At 39.9% G+C, this 21,930-nt stretch overlaps 1 protein-coding gene across 1 annotated transcript; it reads left to right on the top strand.

The window, feature by feature from the left end:
• Positions 1-462: 462 nt before the first annotated feature.
• LOC141375073 (uncharacterized) lies at positions 463-3,322 on the top strand. Its single transcript, XM_073952401.1, has 4 exons — positions 463-1,667; positions 1,764-1,904; positions 2,053-2,150; positions 2,293-3,322. Exons 1-4 carry the CDS (start codon positions 1,493-1,495, stop codon positions 2,869-2,871), a joined length of 993 nt encoding a protein of 330 aa, XP_073808502.1. The 5' UTR covers positions 463-1,492; the 3' UTR covers positions 2,872-3,322.
• The last annotated feature ends 18,608 nt before the right edge of the window (positions 3,323-21,930 follow it).

Genomic DNA, 21,930 nt, shown 5'->3' with positions numbered 1-21,930 from the left:
ACGGACAATTTAGCTAACCCAATTCACCTATAGCGCATGTCTTTGGACTTGTGGGGGAAACCGGAGCACCCTGAGGAAACTTACGCCAACACTGGGAGAATATGCAAACTCCACACAGAAATGCCAACTGACCTAGCCAAGGCTTGTAACAGCGACCTTCTTGCTGTGAGGCGACAGCCTTCACACTGCGCTGCCCTTCCTTGTTATTATTCTTGTTATTATTTACTTTTAATTAAACATGTTTCACTTGCAATAAGATTTTCTATTAATTATAAAGTTAATTTTAAGTATAGTTATTAAAACTATCATGTTTTTGTTTACGTCCCTCAAAATGGTCTATTAAAGTCATAATTGGACAAAAGTTATATTGTAGACAATCGGGGGGAAAAAAAAGGGGCTAAAAATAATGTCCCTAGCTATTTTAAACTGTTGATGAAAACACTTTTTTTTTTTATTCGACCCAAACTAAACAAAAAAGTTTCCCCACAAAAAATATAAGATAGGAATACTGTGGAAAAATGTCCTTGCTCTGTTAACATTAAACTCTGTAAATATTTACAAAAGAATTAAAATTTCACAGGAGGGCTTAGTATTTTGTCTTCAATTGTATAGCCGTTATCCACTGTGAAACCATATGCTGGAATAGTTGGCGGTTCATTCTGCGGTGACGACCCCAGATGAATAAACGGACTAAGCCGAAGGAAAATTAATAAATGTATAGCCATTTATAATTAATTCAACATAAAAAATAAGCAGATTTTGCTATTTAAATATGTAAAGCATAAAGCATAAGCAAATTAATAAACGTTTGAAATGTTTATGCAAGTGATTTAATTATTTATCTTCCCACACTATTATTAACTTATATATTTATTTATGCAGGAATTTGTGTGTGTTTGTGTGTATATATATTAAATTATTTGCATATTTATTTATTGATGCAGGCAATTTTTAATTATTTATTTTTTTACTTGCATATTTATTTTTTATTTTTTTATTGATGCAGGAATCTGTGTTTTTATTAAATTTTTTATGTGTTTATTTGCACATTTATTTATTTATTTATTATTTCTGCAGGTTCTGTCTATAAGCTTTGGTAACAATTTGCAAAGAAACTAAAATTTCAAAGGAAGGCTCAACAATTTGTCTTCATTTAAACCTCCATTTAATTAATTGAACATATAAATTGCAATAAAAACAGCTTTTGTGATCATTTAGATTTCTTGAGCTGATCATATTTGATTTTATGTAATATCAAAGTCTCTTTAAGTGTATTCCATATCGTCTTTGCTAACATGCATTTATCTTGAGTCATTTCACTTTTAAAAGTAAACACTGAGGCAGAGATCACTTTTAGAACATTTAAAATCTGATGATGCGTATATAATCTCTACATCACACCAGAGTACTTGCAGCAGACACATTTAACATTGTTGGTTTACAGTAGCAAGAACGATCACTGATTCTGTCCAAGCGAACAAACTGTGTCTATATGGCGAACGACGAACTGAATATGGAGATCACGAGTACAACTGTGATGGAGAAGCCAAAGAAAAACCGGCGCTTAAAACTGCCCTCTTTCCTGAAACCTGCCAGGAAAAACAAGATCTTCCGAAGGCAGAAAGAGACGCCGCAGTTCAAGCAAACGCCTGACATTGGCAATGATTGTAAGTCATATTTATATTGTGAAATGAGTATGAGTTTCCTTGATTTACATGTCGAGATCTAAAAAGTGTGTAAACTACAATCATTTCTCTTAATAGATGAGATGGAGGAGGACGAGGGAACAACAAAGAGGAAAAAGAGTAAAGTGGCCAATTTCCTCAAAGCTGCCAGAAAATTCTTCAGGATGTCCTGCTTTGGCCAGACTGAGGAGCAGCTCTCTGCCTCTGCAGACTCTGATGGTAAATAATTATATTTATTGCTATTTTTTTTTACCTATGATGTGATGAATAATTAGTATTTTTAATTACACTTCACCCAAGTTTAACATCGCCTTGAGAATAAATGACTGTGTAAACTGTGTAACTGCAATCATTTCTCTACTGACAGATGACATTCTCTGCCCATCTGAGTCTGACCAGAGTCTGGAGGTTGCTCTTGTCATCACTCATAATCATGAAGAGAGTTGTGTGAATGACGACCTAAAGGTGAGTATATAAAGATGACCAACTGTTTAATGCATGTTCTCCTGATGCTTTTACTAATATATCAAGAGTCTGTTTCAAGATCAGTGAGTGGAATGATATCTGCTTACGTGTGAACTGACTTGAGTTTGGTTTTGTTCTGCAGGTGGATGACAAAGATGACATGAAGACACACAACACAGAGCATGTGAACAAGGAGGAGGAGGTGGAGGAGATGAGGATGAATGATGAGAAGGACAAGGAGGAAAAGATTAAGAAGAGGAGGAGGAGAAAGAGGAATAGCAAGATGAAGGAGGAGGAGAAGGAAGAGGAGGAGGTGGTGAAAGAAGAGATGATGATACAAGAGGAGAGTTTGAAAGAAAATGAAGAGGATGAGGAGGATAAGAATGAGAAAGAGATGAAGCTAAAAGAGAGAATGAAAGAAAATGAAGCAGAAGAGAAGGAAAACATGAAGAAAAGGAAGAGAAAGAGAAATAGCAGGATAAAAGAGGAGGAGAAGAAAGAGGAGGTGATGGTTGAGGGAGAGATGAAGATAAAAGAGGAGAGAATGAAAGAAAATGAGGAGGAGGATATGAATGAAGAGGAGATGAAGGAGGAAGAAACAGAGGGGGAGGAAGAAAAGCCAAAGGCGGAGAAGAAAAAAAGAATCAAGAAAAGAGACAGCATGAAAACCAGAAGGATGATGAGGATGAGAAGCAAAAGGAGACGACTGGGGAGAGTATGAATGAGAAAGAGAAAGAGATGAAATAAAAATGTTGAAAAAAACTTTCTGGCCTAAAATATTTTTGTGCAAAAAATAAACAGTGCTGAGTCAAAAAATGCATCATTTTAGCCTACAAGATTTAATGTGCAAAAAAGAAAATATGTTGTACGCAAAGGGGTTTGCCGACACAAAGTTTTACATAAAAAATGTGCAAAATACCTGCACAACACTAAGCTGTATGTGTTAAAAGGTAAGAGCAAAAAACCTAATTAGCAATAGCAATTTGATGTAAAGAATTATAATGTTAGTGTGTTTATAATGTGTTTTAATGTTTATAATAGTGTATATGGATCTATTTTATCTTCATTTTATGTCAAGCTTCTCGTGGACAAGTGTTGAGAATTAGCAAGTCTGCTAAAACACTTCAAATGCATTTGGTTGTCCAGTGTAATTAAAATAGCCATTTATTAGTATTGTTACTGTTGCCCTGTTTGTGTTATGCTGATTATCCTGCTGGAAATCACCTTCGTGAGACTGGCTCACTGTGCTCATTAAGAAATGGACATGCTCAGTTACATTACATATGGAAGTCTGTGACATTTAAATGATGCCACTTTGTTACTGAAGAGCCCAAAGTGAAAAACTCCTCACAGCACTACACCATCAGCAGCCTGAACACCTGATACAAGGCAGGATGATCCATGCTTTCAATTGATTTGCACCAAATTCTGACACGACCGTCCAAATATTGCACATGAAATGGGGATTTAAGCCTCAAACCTTAGTGTCAAGTCTTAAAGCTAAATGCGTTATATTATCATGCTAAATGTGTTACACCTAGCTAACATTAATCCAGCAGTTGACAAACTCATTCCACACATATTAAGTGACTTCCTGTTTAAAAAACTCACCATCAGCCATCTTGACGTTTGTTACAATGGTAGTCGATCGTCTTCTTGTGTCCTTCATTCTCGTCCTCATCTCTGAAACAGGTAAGAGAGTTGATTAACAAATGTAGAAGAATGTAATGGTCTTGTGTTTTGTCATTTCAGTGTTAAATGTCTGACGAGGTTAAAGCTAAGCTAATATCTTTATTCAGCATTAGTTGATCCAGCATTTAGATGCTAATAAAAGACGTTTAATGTTAAAGAAAAACACAAATGTCTTTCGGCTCTTAAACTTGGCATTGTGGGAATTAAAGAATAAAGATATTGGAGGTGATGTACAGCCCTTAAAGTTTTTTACATTTCATATTAAATTGTTTTGCTCAATATAAGTTGACAACCATCTGTCATCAAAACAGAATATCTGTATATCTGTGGATTGATTAATTGATTACTTTATTCTCTATAGATCATGATTATTTCCAGGTTTTTCTTTTCTAAAGTTCTGTTTTTGCGCAATTTGTTATAAAATTTGTCCTGTGAGTGCTTCCTTAAAAAAATGTAATAAATGTGAATGTTAAAGTGATCCTGTTTGTATGAGGACAATGACAAATGATAGGAAATGACACTTTGGGAGAAAAAGCAATAATTGAAATTTCTTTAACTTCATTGTTTAATTAAATGTGAAAGTTGATGGAATAAGATGAAAGTGCAAAGTAAATCTACTGAACGGCGTCTTTCTCTCTCCTCAGGGTTCAGTGCTGAGATCACTGTGTTTGTGCAGACTGATTCTGTTCAGCTGGATTTACAGACACAACAACTACCAGAGTTTGATGATTTATTCTGGATAAATGATAAATATGAAAATATAGTTAAATATTCTAATGAATTTAAGAAGATTAAAACTTACTTGTCATATCAGAACAGAATAGAGTTCCCACACAACAAAGACATGTTGTATACAGAGTGTCTGTTATAGGTGAGTGTCATTTCTGTGTGTGATTTAACATTTTGCTCCATAAAAGACTATTCATAATTCATAAATGTAGTTTATGTTCAGTTTTTCATTTCAGATATGCAGATTTAAATCAGCTTACACCACTTTGTCGTTAGTTCAGGATTTTATCTCCTACTGCAGTTATAATTGACTAGTTAATATTCTTGTATGTGTATAAATGGTTTGGTCTTCAGCTTTGACAGTATATCGTATCACTCAGCTGATTGTGATCCTGTAAGTGTAAATGTGTGTTTCAGACGCAGTGGAGGCTCCTGTTCCGACTGTAAACTCAATCAGCAGTGACTCCTGTACTGTTAACTTCACATGCAGAGCTCAAGACCTCATCATTAACTCTAGCTATCAGAACAACCAATGCTCACCAGAGGAAGTGACATCACAGCAGATCAACACCCTCATTCTGTTCTTCAGTGAGGAATCGATCTTCTATAACTACAGCAATCCTGTCAGCTGGAAAAAAGAGGAAATGGAGATTAAACCACTCTGTAGAGGTAAAGATCTGCTCATACAACACAAAAAAACTATCTATTTTGTGTACAAAAAACTGTATATAAAACCTTATTTAACTAATTATTACAGATTTCTACATTCTAGAGAAAGAAATATCACTAAAACCCGCCCCTCGTCTATCTTTCATTGTGTTGATTACTGGAGTGATAATAATGATGATAGCGTTTGCTGGTTTGATCCTTTACTGTGTCTGCAAGAATAGAAAAGGTATGTGCATCTCACAAATACTGAAACATCTGATCACACATCTATTCCTGAAAGAGTTTCGTTATAATCAGAAAACACAGCTTAACAATGTGACTGGCCCAAAATTGAAGCTTTAAATCATGAATACTGTCTCATCACTGTTCCAAACGCTCAATTCATTGTTTTTCCTTCAGCTTAGTCTTTTATTTATCAGGGGTCGCCACAGCGGAATGAACCACCAACTTATCCAGCATATGTTTTACACAGCGGATGCCTTTCCAGCCACAACCCAGTACTGGGAAACACCCATACACACACACACACACACACACATATATATATATACACATACATATATACATTATATATATATATATATATATATATATATATATATATATATATATATATATATATATTAGGGATGTGCGGAGCAGCCGGTATTTGTATTTGTATTTGTTAAGGGGGGAAAAGTATTTGTATTTGTATTTGTATTCGAGTAAAATTCAAAATGGCGCAAAAATATATATTTTTTCTATTACACTTCTAATTTACGTTATAGTGAAAGTATTGTTTAATTATACCCATTATATAAATTATAGATATGCAATATTGGCTGTTGTTTTTGAACATGTGATAGGAAATGTCATTGAAAAGAAAATAACATAGAAGCCATCATCTCATCCATGGTTAAACCTACAACTAATAAAATACCATTGTGAATATTTTGAACCCCACCACCACCGTTCTTGTTGAAGGACACTGAATAGACAGAATAAAAACAAATAATACTTCAAAAAACTGTTCTTCTTCTGAAACAACTTTTTTCCAATGGACAGAATTCCAAAAACTAAAATTAGCTAAATAAATCTAAATAAAACCCTGCCTGGGAGATCTGGCAGAACAAAAGTATTCTATATAATACTAAAAGATACAGCCCTGCTATTATCATCTGCCAGCCACAAAAAAGACACAAAGTTTGTTTGTTTGTTTGTTTGTTTATTTAGAGATATCTGCAAATATTTTTCAATGGAAGTCAATGGAGGAATATGACTAGTCAATCATAATATATTTGCAGATATTTCCAATCTGACTAGTCGAATTATAATTATGACAAGTCAAAATATGATTAGAGATATCTCTAAATTTATTTATGGATAGTCTGAACAAGGTTTAAATGCTAAAACGGCTTGCCATACGCTCTCACCCAGTAGCACAGTGGAGATTTCTCTAGTTATATCCTTTCAGTCGTTTGATATGCAGTGACAGGCAGTCAAATATTTCGCCAAACAGTCCTTAGGGATGCGGTGACACGCAGTCAGATATTTTACCGGACAGATCCGCCACTTTTGGCACGCATAAACAATCATAAAGCCCTCGTGCTGCAGGAATGAGGAGGTCTGCTGAAGGTGCGCAGCTGACGTGCAGTGAGAGGTTTGCGTCTTTAATAAACTACGGCAGTTTGCGATCACTGAACAGTAAGAATGATTAATAAATCCATATGAAACAACCCCTTAAAAGTCACGTCTCGCTTTCAGTTTCGGGCTTTGGCGCGTTTTGCACTGAGCGTGTGTGTCTCTCTCTCTCTCTCTCACTCACTCACTCACTCACGCGGGCATACACTGTGGTCTCACTCTCATGAGGAAACGCTGCTTTTTGATATAGTGTTTTTCTTGCTCCCGAATACAAATAATTTTTCAAGTATTTGTTCGAATCAAGTATTCGTAAAAACACGCTATTCGTGCCTTTCCGAATACCGTATTCGGGTTCGGCTCCACCCTTAATATATATATATATATATATATATATATATATATATATATATATATTGTAGGCAGCATACTGATGACACGTCGGCCTGGTCCCATATTTACCCCAGCTGGACCTCATCAGCCGGAGAGGCATAAAAGCCAGCCCCACACAGGAGGAAGACGAGCTTCATTTACACATGACTCCCTGCGCTAATGCTTGTGTCTCTCTGTCTCTCCCACAGCGGACTCCAGCTTGTGAACGATCCAACACCCGAACTCTCACCATCCTTCACCTTCTCCCCAGAGCACTCGAGCACCAACACCAAGAAGAGCACTGTATTTGCACTATTTCACCTTGTAAATAAAGCACCCTCTGGGGGTTTGTTTGTAACCTACGCTACTGTGTTTGTGTTTTCCCTCTGCCTCGCTACAATTTATACACACACACACTCATACAGTACGAACCAGCGACCTTCTTGCTGTGAAGCGACAGTGCTGAAATAATTTGTAGCATTTTTACAGGTCGACCACTTGGTTTCTTTAGATTTATAAGGAATCTCTAAAGAGACACTGAAAACCAAAGATCATCACAAAGCTGTAGGCTGATACACACGTTTATATCAGAGAACTTTTATCTGAAAATCTGAGAGCAGTCAAAAACAAACTAGCATGAGTCTACACAACTGTGATCTGTGAACATATTCTTATCTCTCAGGTGTCAAACAGGTGGAAGATTCAGACTATGATATTGTTGAGGTGAGACTCTTTGTTTTCTTCCTGTGGACATCAGATAATAAATGTCACCCTGTAGTATCTGTGATGATGGTTTGGGTTTTTCTTTCAGACTGTTACTGGAGATTGCGAATTATGTAACCAGAAGTACGTATGGCTGAATTTTATCTTTAAAATGAACGCTAGGGGGCTGTATGATGTTGGACCTTTTTGCTCTACCAGCTGACCGCTTACCTCCATATGGACGGCTTTTCTGCTGTTACCAGTTTGTCCAGTAGCTCGCCATGTACATCGGCACACTTAAGATGCAGAGAGGAGTTGACCAAGATGATGGGGTTCGAGTCTGGTGAAGAACGATTCCAGAAAGCGGGAAAGACAAAAACAAGCACCAAAAATAAAATAAACAAGTAAATAACAGGGTGAGAATGTGGTTGTGGAAAGGTAAGCATGATTGAACACCCAATGAGGGGGGAGAGCATCCTCAGAGCCTGGCGGCTAATCAGCAGGCCAATCAGAAATAATAAATAACACCTGTTTACTCTAGTGATTGAGCCGGAGAAACACCCTTCTTAAGGAGAAGAGAAGGAGCAGCCGGGAGAAGAGGGAGAGAGCACACCCACACACAGCTACTGGTGTTTTGCAATTATATGCTAAATAAAAACTGTTACTTACCTTATATCGCCGACCCTGTCTTCTTCTTCCCACACAACAACGAACTTTAATACAGTGGTAAAATCTGAAAACGTGGTAATCTCACACAACCAGCGATCGCTTTCCAGGATCGCTGGTTTTCACACAAACTCTCTTAACTACATTTCCGCTTTTCCCAGGACTACATTTTCATACATGCACTGCTCCCAAACACGCACGTCTTTTCAGTCATCTATCCTGATTGCAAACACCAGCTGGACCTTGTTCACAGACGGATTTCACTCCATTCATAAGCCACTCTCTCACGCTACCAGTGGGCCGAGTCTTGATTTCCCAGTGTGACATTACGAAGCGTTTCTCCCTGTCTTGTTTATCCGTGTTTAGACCCTAGCTTTGCATTCCTAGTTATCCTGTTTAGCCGCCTGCCTTTCGACCTTTTGCTTGTTTTACGTTTATGATTCTGGACTGCCTAAATATACCCGTTTGCACCTGATGTCCACTGCTTGCCTGACATTGAATAAACTGCATATTGGATCTTACCTCCTGTTGTCTCCTGTCACTCCACCCCAGTCGTGGTAACAGGTAAAAATCAAGATGACGGCTTTTCTATTTTTTTTATTAACGGCTTTTGGAAATTGTTGGTTGGGTTTAGGGAAGTGGGTGGGTGGATCAATCAATACAATTGGTTGGGTTTAGGGAAGGAGGAGGGTGGGTCAGTTGATCGGTCAGTCAGTCAAACAGTCAGTCGACAGTGGCCTCAGGTGGGTTTTGGCAAGAACAGCAGGCACTAATGGCACTCACGAGAGAAATTTGAGATTTTAAATAGCATAAACAGCGGCCTCTTGTAGATTCATGAAAACAAAAACTGCAAAAAAAAGAAAAAAAAAAAAAACGTAGCTCCTGGGACATATTTGGCATTCTCCAGAAATGTATATAGAGATACGTTTTCAAAATGAGCCTGGGTTGAACACTTTACAATGACAGCACATAAATAATGACATATTAATATGTAAACTAAACTACTTTATTATGAACTAATGATAAGTTAATCATGAACTAATTTTAATTACAACATGAGTCACAAGAGTTCATGTGTGAACAACGACTACCTTAAATACGTGTTTCATGTTGCAAATTATGTATTAATTAGCATTTAAGTTTAAGCTAAATGCAACCAGCATGAACTCAGCTGTTAATGTATTACCATGTCATGACTTTACTTGGAGGGGTACATCATCGTTAACTCATTTTAACTTGTTGAAGTTGACAGAACACTTCTTTATTGTTATTCAGTGTAAACGCACTAGACGGACATGCATAAAGAATTCATGAGTAGTTGAGAATGGGTTAAACTCAGATTTGATTTCAGGTTATTGGGTAATATACTTATAAGATTACTTACATCAGGGGTCTCAAACTCAATTTACCTGGGGGCCGCAGGAGGCAAAGTCTGGGTGAGGCTGGGCCGTATAAGGGATTTGACAAAAAAAAAAGTCCTCAAATGTCATTATTAACAGTTTTAATTATTTCTTCTGAACATGAAGTGTCCTGAACATTAATAGAACATTGAGTGAAGATTATGAACAGTTCTTCTGAACATGGCATCTTTTGCCTACTCCTTGCTGCCAGAGACTTGACAGCGCTTCTCACAAATCTGAACCACATTTGGCTTTAGAGCGGAAGCAGTTGAGACCCTCAGTATGGCTTGAAGATGATCATCATTAAGTCTAGACCTGTACTTTGACTTATTGAAGTTCAAGGTGGAGAATAACTTCTCACACACTTCTCACACACTCAAAACTTCCATTTCCTCACCTAAACACCCAGTCATATCAGTCTGTGCCAGTCTGTATCTACCTATAAATATATATAAGATATATAAAATATATATAAGGAACAGCTTACCTTGGTTCTTGCCGGCGCGAGTTCCCTCCTAACACTTCCCGCCGGTCACAGCGTCTAACAAAGGGGCGGGGTGCGTAGTGACGTCACCAGCATCCCCGCCCCTTTGTTTACACGGCGGGCGGGGAATGCCAGTGACCGCTGTGTACGGATAGAATCAGCGGAGCGGGGATCGCTCTCTCTCCCCGCTCCGCTGATTCTGTCAGGCCCCGTTTACAATAGTGCGTTTTAGTTTTAAAACGGTGTTTAAGAATGAAAACGATCTGCGTCCAAACTCGCGTTTTACCCAGCGTTTCTGAACTGCTCTCCGTCCACACCAAAACACTGAAAACGCACATCACGTGACCACACAGACACTCTCGGGCAAGCGCTGCAGCCCATCTACCCGGATGAGAGCTCTGCTAGTCGGACTTCTCATCAAGCATCTCCCGCTGGATCTAATCTCACTATATTTATTAAACGTGATATTTCATTCATCTTGTTGTCTTTATCTAACGACATATTCCCTGACTTTGGTCATTGGAATCTATTACTTTTTCTCAGGTAACGTGTTTTGGCTAAGCGCAAAGATAAGTTAATGATTAATGTAACCACGTAGCCTACATTCTGTATGTTGACTGATCGCTTGCCTTTATTTCCTATAATGTATAAACTTATTGTATGTTATACTTTTATAATGGCTATTATCGATTATTAAAACTGATATTCAGCAAAAGAGAGGGTATGTTTCGTATTTTCAATGAAATTGAAAGGAGACAGTAGTTATAGGCTCCGTTTTATTATAAATACCCACACAGTGAAGATGACGCTAATATATGCAGCACGACGCCTCAACATTTCTGCTGTCTGTTTAGTTGTTAATATTAAAATAAAAATAGGCAGTTCCTTATATCAAGTTTACATTTTATTGTTGAGAAAGTGAAACAACGTAGCCAGGGTGATGTGAATGAAGTTATAAAGTACACAGTTCCCTGTGAAGATTGATGCGTGTCCTCGGTATAGTCTGTTTTTCATATCAAACTGAGAAGAAGAGATGCAGCCTTGATCAAACTTGCGAAGTCTGAACTTACACGGAGAAGATTCAGGACTGAACTGTGTGTTAGGCTACTTAATATTGAGGAAAAGCCCCAATCAGAGAGGCGAATGTCTGCAGCCCCGCCTCCGTTTTCAGATGTCTCCGTCTTTCCCCATCCACACTGAGACGGAGCAGCAGCGTTTCAGAATGAAAACGGCCTCTCCAGCGTTTTCGAAACGATTCGTTTTCAGCGCTCGAGAACTCCGGCGTAGTGTGGACGGATTCTGTCAGTGTACAGCGGCCGGCGCGGGCCACAAAATATTGCACTGAGGGCGCAAATGGCCCGCGGGCCGCGAGTTTGAGACCCCTGACTTACACTTTCTTTGTCTAATTTGTTATTTCTTCATGTGAATTATTACAGCATATTTAGTACTGCAATTATTGATTAATAATTGTTTTTTCAAAAAACATTATCAAGGTTAAAACTTATCCTATTATTTTTTACAAGACATAAATATAAACATTTATTTATTTTGTATTAGTAGTTTTGTTGTGAACAACAGATTGCCAAAGTATGGAAAGACAAAGTTACTTTTAAAGCCAGTAAATGATGTTTAATGATTTATTCTGTCCAAATGTATTATCTAAAAAAAAAAAAAATAAAATATATATATCTTAAAGCATATATATAATGCTGCACTCTTTTTTTTTGTCATTTATAGCCACATAGATGTAATGTCTTTCACACAGATGCCAGACAATAATAGAAAGCATAATTCGGCAAGTCACAGACAACATTTGCTGAATTACTGTAATGAAAAATGAGACAGAATACATGCAGTTATTCATTTAATAAATACAACTATTAGCCAAATAAGTTAAACTCATATAATGTAGATTAATGGGGATAAGAGCTGTCAAGAAATATACATTTATGGAGAATGTTAACTCCAGAGCATTGCTCAAACAAAGCTTTTATTTGTTTTTAGAAGACAAAAATTAATTTTTATGGTGTTTTTAAAAAAGGTTTTGTTCAATTTTGGGAGGATTAATTCAAATTGCTAACTTACCAAGGGCACAATTAGTTGATCAAAATAGTCATAAAAGATCAGTTTGTTTTGTCAGTTTATCAATCAGGACTTGAAGAGCATATATGAATGATTGTTAATGAGAATAGCTCAGGACTGTAATAGCTAGCTCTTGAATAGGGGAGTTGAGTTGGTCTGGGTGTGTTGGTTAGAACACCAAAGCCGGAGAAGGAATATACTTGAATGATTTATTGATTACAGTCATATGCAGAGGGGGAGCCAGTTGTAACTTGTATGTTTATGTCTTCTAACAACATACATGGAATGGGCATGGATACTGGATGATGATGATTGCATTGCCTTGTGCTCAATTGTTCCTTAGCATAGATCCACCTTTGCATGCATTTATGCGTGTATGAACTGGTGGATGCGTATGGTGATGTGTGTGTGTGGTCTGTAAATAAACAGAATAAAGAACATTTGTTATTTTGTGCTTATTACTACATCCACAATACAGATAAATCACAATACATACATGTGACATAATTACATGAACTACTGGCATCCCCAAATGTGAACATAAGGCAGTATTTAAGATAAATGAACATAATGTTTGACTACATAACAAACAACTTGTAATATAACAGTTTAACTGAATTACTGAGGTCTCTCAGGATATAGGCCTTATTAGCATTCACTCATAATGTCAGCTTTGTATAATCAAACTTAAACAAAGTCCTGCAGTAATGTCCTTAAACTCAGTCAGAATGCACAGTACTCACTTTTCCTCTGGACGCACACAGTTTTATAAACTAACAGGAGCAAACAGCAATCATATACAGCCGTGAGTCTCCAGACTTCGCTCGGCTCGTTTCTCTCCTCGTTGAGTGAACGTAATGACTGATTCACGGAGAAATCGGAAGTGTGCCGAACTGTGAAGCACTCCACATCAATGCGCGGCAATGCGCGATAATAAAAGTCCCCGCGATTCAGAGTAAGGCACTGCTTTATATCACTGTTACAGTCTCTTATTTGCAGCCTTTCGCACAGCCACCCCCAAATTGCATGCAATTTGTTCCTAAGAAAGGCTTACTGTCTTTGTGAGTCATTACAGGGGAGCGGACTCTCCATCTGATTCTGGGATAACTGGGAGGACAATGAGACGGGCAACTGGTCTTGTGTAAATTTTGTCCTTAATCTGAACATCCACTGACCTTACATGCTGATCGGCGCTCAGGTGCACCTTTATGACTTTTCCGATTGGCCAAAGAGCCCTTGGAAGCTGAGGGTCCATCAACAGAACTACCGAGTTCACTGTGAGGTCAGCTGTGTCAGTATGCCACTTCTGCCGCTGTTGCATGGTGGGTAAGTAGGATTTTATAAATCTGGATCAGAAGTGGTCTGCTAAGACTTGACAGTGCTTCCATCTTCTTTTGCTAAGTCCTTCACTCTTATTATACACCATCTGCGGTAGAGCTCCATCAGGCCGCCCCATCAAGAGGACGTTTGGAGTGATAGCATCTACATTCGCAACATTAGATGAGGTATATCCTAGCGGTTTCGCATTCAATATTGCCTCTACCTCCAGCAGGACGGTATGAAGTACCTCATCAGAGATTGACTGGGCTCCAATGACGGTATACAAAGCGGATTTGACTGATCTTATTTCCCGCTCCCAGGCTCCACCAAAATGGGGAGCTGCAGGGGGGTTGAAATGGAAGGCAATCTTCTGCTTTGCTAGTAGTTGTTGAAGCTCTGCAGCCATGCTATCAAAGGACTCCCTAAGCTCTTTCTCCCCTGCCTTGAAATTCGTGCCCTGATCTGAGTAGAGTTCTGCTGGAGTACCTCTACGTGCGATGAATCTTCTAAGGCTCATTAAAAAGGAGTCCGAGTCCATTCTGTGTATGAGGTCCAGATGTACGGCTCTGGTGGTGAGGCATTTGTAATATAATACACCATCTCTTTTCTGACCTGCGTCCCAATTTAATCTGGAAGGGCCCAAAACAGTCAACGCCAGTGGAATAGAAGGCTGGCTTATACAAGCGAAGACGAGCCTCTGGTAAGTCTGACATTTTAGGCACTGATGGCTTGGCCTTCCACCTTCTGCACTCTTTACACTGATGTTGCATATGACGTATTGCTTGCCTTCCACGCAAGATCCAGAATCTGCGCCGTATTTCTGCATATACCCGCTCTGGCCCTGGGTGGCAAAGGCGAGAGTCGTAATCCTCCATAAGGAGTTTGGTGAATGGATGACTGGGATCGAGAACAATAGGGTGTTTGGATCCAAGATCTAAAGTCTCAGCCCTTCTCAATCGACCACCAACTCGCATGATTCCTTCCTCAGAGTCTAGTTCTGGTGATAAGGTAAGTAAGCGACTGCTATGCGCCACTGGCTTGCCCCTTTTCAGGCAATGCAACTCTTCTTGGAAACAGTCTTGCTGAATCTTCTTGTAAATCACCAGTTCTGCCTGCTGATACTCTGAGGCAACAATAGGGTTACTTGAATCAGCCGCCCCATGAAGCTCATGTGCCACAGCCTCAACTAGATCCTTCCAGGTTTTGTATTGACTATTTTGTACTGAAGATGGCCAGTCAAGATTGATTATAATACCACAGAAGACTGACTTCCTGCACTCTGACATATCTGGATCGGCTAACTTTGTCGGCTGGGATGGCCAGTGATGGGGTCCTTTAAGAAGAAAGGATGGCCCATGACTCCAGCGATTGGGCAATGCTAATTCTTCTAAAGTCTTTCCTCGTGTGAGGTCATCCGCCGGATTCAGCGAGGAGTCTACATAATGCCATGCATCAGGGTTTGTAAGCTCCTGTATTTCAGCCACGCGTGTTCCCACAAATACTTTGAACCGGCACGACTCTGATTGCAGCCATGCCAGCACTGTCGTCGAATCGCTCCAAAGTATGATTTCATCGATTTTCAAGGTAAGCTCTCTTTCCAACATCTTGGCTAATTGTGCTGCTGTTAGGGCACCGCAGAGCTCCAGACGTGGAATTGAATGTTGTCTTCGAGGAGCAACTCTTGATCTTGCTGCCAGAAATGAAAGGTATACTTGGCCTTTTACATCTTCTGTCCGCATGTATGAAACGGATCCATACGCCTTTTCTGATGCATCACTGAATATATGGATCTGTCGGGAGACAGTGGCTTGATGCACATGAGCTGGAACATATGATCGGGGCAGTGATAGATGAGGCAACAAATGGAGTTCTGCTTCCCACTCCTTCCATGCCTGCTGAAGCTTGTGAGGAAGTAGTGGATCATCCCAGTTGCGATGCTTATCCCACATACTCTGTACCAGTAATTTGGCACGGGTGGTGTAGGGTAATACAAACCCCAGAGGGTCATACTGCCGAGCCAGAACTCTATACACATTCCTCATGGTCAGAACACCATAGTCCAATGGACGACTCTTATAGCCTAAAGTGTCAGACTCCCAATGCCAGCTAAGTCCTAGAGTTGATTCGGACAGACCATTCTCATCATGTGATAGCCACCGTTCCATACTGTCTGATCTTGCATATTTTGGTAGATGGCTAATGGCACTTGGGATGTTGCATGCCCATTGCCGAATCTCAAATCCACCAGATGATAAGACTTCCCTGAGTCTGTCTACTAACCTCTTTGCTTCTGCTGCAGTTGGCAAACTCTGGAGGCAATTATCGACGTAGAAGCATCGTTCCACGGAGTCCTTAACACCATCCTCTGGATCACTACAATCCCTGACGTGCCGATGAAGAGCATAGGTTGCACAACAAGGTGAGCAGGTCGTGCCGAATGGTAACACTTGCCATTCAAAGGTATCAGGTGGGTCTTCTCGTCTGTCTCTCCAAACAAATCTGAGCAGTGACCGATCTTCTGGCAGGAGCTGGACTTGGTGAAACATAGCCTTTATATCTCCACTGACTGCAACACCATGTTCTCTAAAGCGCAGCAGAACACCAAGCAGAGAGGCTCCCAGGGTAGGTCCAGGAAGAAGGCCATCATTCAGATTCATACCTCTAAACTGATAATAACAATTGAAGACAAGCCGATTCTTACCATTGTGAGACACTAGGTGATGTGGTATGTACCAGGACTCACCATCTGCTGAGATCTCGCATGGGTCCAGCTTCCTGACAGCTCCTGTCTTCACCAACTGGAGGATTGCCTCACTGTAAGCGTTGGCACGTTGAGGGTCCCTTGCCAACCGTTTCTCTGTACTCCTCAAACTCGGCAGAACCACCTCTTAAGTTGCCTGAAACAGAGGCATATCCTTTTTCCTTAACAATGGAGTGGCATACCTGAGAATTCCAGAAACTTCCACTCGCTTAGTCTTTGTCTCCAGGAGCTCCACAGCCTCGTTGTCCTGTTTTGACCTCACTACTAGCTTATCCTGTTGGAAAGGCAACACATCTAACTGCCATAGTTTTTCTACGTTCCGCATCAACTCAGTAGTCTGTGGCAAAACACTGGTAAGTAGACACTGGCGTGATGTTGTTGTCCACGGGATAAGGTGAGTAGGACCCTGAAGTGTCCAACCCAGTCTTGTGCAGATAGCTGATGGTCCTCCAGGGGGTCCCAACCTCACTGGCTCAACAGGACTGAGTAAGTGGGGATGATCTGCTCCTATTAATAGAAGTGGCTTAACATGCTCAAACGGCTCAATCGGGAGGCCTGCCAGATGTTTGTATTTCTTCTTCAGCATAGAGATGGGATACGTGTGATCTGCTAGGCTGAGGCGTTGTGAGGTAAATGCATCTCTAATCCGAAAACCCTTTCTGGGATGTGCAGAGGATGATATGCAGAATGAGACAGTTGATCCCTCTAATGTTTGGACATCCTGTCGTATTGTGCGAAGAATAAGATCCTCTTGTTTACCTTGTAGTCCCAATCGATCAGCAGCCTCTGGGAGGAGCATGGTGCGCTCCGACCCATCATCCAAAACCGCGTAAGTGTCAAGAGTTCGGTCTTTATTTCGAAGAAGTACTCTCACCACTTTCAGCAGCACCCTATTGGAAGCTGATGGACGATCCAAATACAAAATCTCAGCATTGGTGTTTACTAAACAGCTCTCTTCTTTGGGTGGCTCAGCTGTAGGACGTGTGTTCACCTGATGAAGAACTCTTAAGTGCTTCCCTTGACACAAGTCACGGAGTCGTTTAAGATCACACTGTGCTGCTTGGTGAGATCTTCCACATCTCCAACATCTTTTATTTGCTTTTATCCAGTTTATTACATCCTCCCTGTTGAGCTTCTGAATAGCTGGGCACTTGTTAAGAAAGTGCTCTGAACTGTCACAGTATGGACAGTATGGTCTCATCTTGCCTCTCCCTTTGGTCTCAAAGGCACTTTGACTTTCTCGTCTCATCCACTTACTCTTCATTGAGCCCTCTGCTCCATGAAGCACTGAAGCTGCTGGTTTACTATGTCGTTTCTCAGCTTTGTAACTTAGTAACCCTTGTACACGTGTGTTGGATGAGACATCATACCCCTGACACCACGACTCATAATGGAGCCATTCTGCCAAATCTAACAAGGTATGAGTAGAGCCTGAACGGTGAAATATCTGACGGCGAAAATTTGCCCTTAACTCTGTTGGAAGTTTTGTAAGCAGCCGTGCCACATGCGAGCCACATCTTAATTCAGCTTCCCCTTCAGGGCCCAGTGTTTTTAGCATGCCTACCATAGACTGCACATGCAAAGCAAACCTTTCAAAAGCTGCTGTGTCTCCTCGCTTTATCTCTGGTGAGTCCATGACTGCAGCTATCTTCTTTAAAGCAACATGATGTGGCTGCCCAAACTTCTCATACAATGCAGCCATCGTGTCAGAGAATGGCATGGGTGAGTTAATGTATGAGTCCGCTATTAGGCAAGCTTCCTCTAACCTCAGATGGTCTACTAAAACCTGATATTTGAAAAGCTCTGAGGAGTCTGCTGGCAACAGATTCATCAAGGCAAGCTTCAGCCGGGAAAACTCCATTGGGTCTCTATGAATGAAGAAAGGAATTTTTGGTGCCGGCTCTCTGTATTCTTTCTCTTCAAATCTTACTGATGAAGACTGATATGGTAAGTATTGAGAGGAGGCTCGTTGAACTACGTGAGGCCTAGCTGAGTGTCTAGGTGGGATTGCAGGTTCAGAATGATCTATAACATGAGGGGAGCCAGCAACTGGAGAGTAATGATGTGATCTTCGAGGTTGAGACTGAATGGCGTTAGGCTGGCTAGCCTTTCTAAAGTGTAGAGGTTCTGTTCTCATGGGTGTTGAAGCCAGATAACCCTTTGATGTCAAGCGGGTTGCAGCACTCTCTTTCATGAGTTGGAGGTCATTCATCATTTTATCTATGATAGCAACCATATCCTTTTCCTCACTCTCTGGCGGTGCTAATACTTCTGCAGATGGCCATGGCGGAGGCAGGGCCCAGTTATCATACTCCTCAACTTCAGGTTGGGCTGGGAAGTCAGGCTGAACAGGTGGAGGTGGCATTGGCCATTGTTCTGACATGGGTATCTGTGCTGGAGTTGCAAGAGAGCGTTCTCCCTTCTGGTTGCTCCAATGCTGTGCATAACTGCTTGGCATAACCTCAATATGTCTATTAGGCATTACTGCATTATACTGCACACTTCTTTCCTGTCTATGTGATGTTGGAGTATCTGCCCACTCGGTATATGGTTCATTAGAACAAACTGCTACCAGGACTGTAATTATCATAATCACTGACATCCGATTCCAACTGAACCTGACGAGGCATTGGTGAACGTGCCATTTCCGTAGCTGTTCCTCCTTGTTGGGAGCTAAAGCCCTCTAGTCCATGCATATGCTGTATTACACTTAAATGAGGTAAAACATGCGTCTGCTGTCTTATTGGTCCAACCTCATAATCCTCAAGATATCTTGGCAGTCTCTGCTGTCGCTTAGGTCGCATAGATAGGGACCGGGATGCTTCACAACTTTGTTTCATGTTCCCAGAACAACTGTGTACTCCGGCTCGAAGGACCAAAATGTTAATGAGAATAGCTCAGGACTGTAATAGCTAGCTCTTGAATAGGGGAGTTGAGTTGGTCTGGGTGTGTTGGTTAGAACACCAAAGCCGGAGAAGGAATATACTTGAATGATTTATTGATTACAGTCATATGCAGAGGGGGAGCCAGTTGTAACTTGTATGTTTATGTCTTCTAACAACATACATGGAATGGGCATGGATACTGGATGATGAGTCTCCAGACTTCGCTCGGCTCCTTTCTCTCCTCGTTGAGTGAACGTAATGACTGATTCACGGAGAAATCGGAAGTGCGCCGAACTGTGAATCACTCCACATCAATGCGCGGCAATGCGCCATAATAAAAGTCCCCGCGATTCAGAGTAAGGCACTGCTTTATATCACTGTTACAGTCTCTTATTTGCAGCCTTTCGCACAATGATCACGTAAAAAATTCAGCTTTGCATCACAGGACAAAATCTCATTTCTATTCAAACAGAACATATTTATTTTAAACAACCGTCAATATACAATTCGTCCAATAATAAAAAAAAAAATTTGAGTAATGGTTCACATCTCAATTTTATCACTTGACCCCATAAAAAAATTAATAGTTAGTAATGGTTGCCATGAAGTCCATGAAAGTAAAAAGCCCATCGAGTTTCTGTTTAATATGCATGCACTGGCCTGTGTTAAAGACCTTAAAATTTTACATTGTTCAAAACAAATATTTCTTGGTTGAGCTCTCCCAATTCACCTATAGCACATGTCTTTGGACTGTGGGGGAAACCAGAGCACCCGGAGAAAACTCACGCCAACATAGGCAAACTTCACACAGAAATGCCAACTGGCCCAGCCGGAACTCAAACCAGCAACCTTCTTGCTGTGAGGCAAAAGTGCTAACCACTGAGCCACCATGTCGCCAACTAAAGATATGATTTTACAAATGATCTATACACTCTTGCTAATAAGATGAATTAGTCAATTAACAGGCAATATTATTCACACTCCTGAGGGCGGATCACATTAAACTACGAATACAGTACATTAATTTAAAGTGAACAAATGTCAGTTTTGTGGTTTTGACTATCACAAAGAAAACTCTTAATGAATCCTTTGTCTCAATAAGGACAACATTATAAGCCTTCCTAATATTTGTTTTCTTTTCAAATAGTCCTGAGTTGTTTGATGGAGATAATATAGCCTATATTTATAATTTTAAAACACAATAGTTTTAATAACTCAATTCTTGTCTTCATTATGAAGTGATTAATATTTTACTAAAGTGCAGTTTAAAGGTTTAGTTAAGTTAATAAGGTTAAGTTGTATTAATAAGGCAAGTCATGATTGGACAACAGTTATTTTTTAGACAATCTAAAAAGGGCTAATAATATTATTCCCAGCCATTTAATTTTTTTTTTCATTCATTCATTTATTTTCTTTTCGGCTTAGTGCCCTTATTAATCAGGAGTCACCACAGAGGAATAAACCGCCAACTTGTCCAGCAGATGTTTTACACAGCGTATGCCCTTCCAGCTGCAACACATAACTGAAACATTCATACACACGCATACACTACGGACAATTTTAGCTTACCCAATTCACCTATAGCGCATGTCTTTGGACTTGTGGGGGAAACCCACGCTAACACAGGGAGAATATGCAAACTCCACACAGAAATGCCAACCTTCTTGCTGTGAGGCGACAGCCTTCACACTGCGCCGCCCTTCCTTGTTATTATTTACTCAAACTTAAACATCTTTCACTTGCAATAAGATTTGATATTAATTATAAAGTTAATTTTAAGTACTGTACACAGCAAATTCATCAGAGTTAAATTCTCGGTGTTGAAGCATTTCAGAGTAAAGTGTTGACGTTAAAGAGTTAGATTTTGATAAATGAATATAATAAGAGTTAGAATTGATTTTATTCAGTGCGAAATCAAGGAGTTATCTTTTTTACTCTTTGTGGTGTTATTTCCAACATCCGGGAATTCATGCAGCCCCAGTCACTGAAGAATTTTCCAGACGCCATTTTCCATCTGAAGTTTAGAACAGCAACTGGTGAGTCAAACTACCTAAATGTTGGTATTTTACTGACTTTCTTTAAGGAAATACAGTTGTAAACATATTGTTAAGTTAATAACTTTAGAATGTAGTGACAATTTTAAACTTCTGCGGTTCATTCATGGTCGTTTGTGTATCTAGCTTAACTGCATTACTATTGACTTCTTTTCAAGAATGTTTTTATATATGCTAACGCATACATAGTGCATAAAACATCAAATGTACATGTTCAACACATTTCTGTCACGCTTAATGCCATTTTGTGCGTTGTTACCCATCTGTAAAATAAAATCGACACTTCTCCTTTAATTCGAAGCAAACTAGCGAGGGAATCCCCGGAGCAGCCAAGCCTACTCTGCCCG

Source organism: Danio rerio, chromosome 1 (assembly GCF_049306965.1).
Source record: "Danio rerio strain Tuebingen ecotype United States chromosome 1, GRCz12tu, whole genome shotgun sequence".
Classification (NCBI taxonomy): domain Eukaryota; kingdom Metazoa; phylum Chordata; class Actinopteri; order Cypriniformes; family Danionidae; genus Danio; species Danio rerio.
This window is presented reverse-complemented; position numbering and strand designations above follow the sequence as displayed.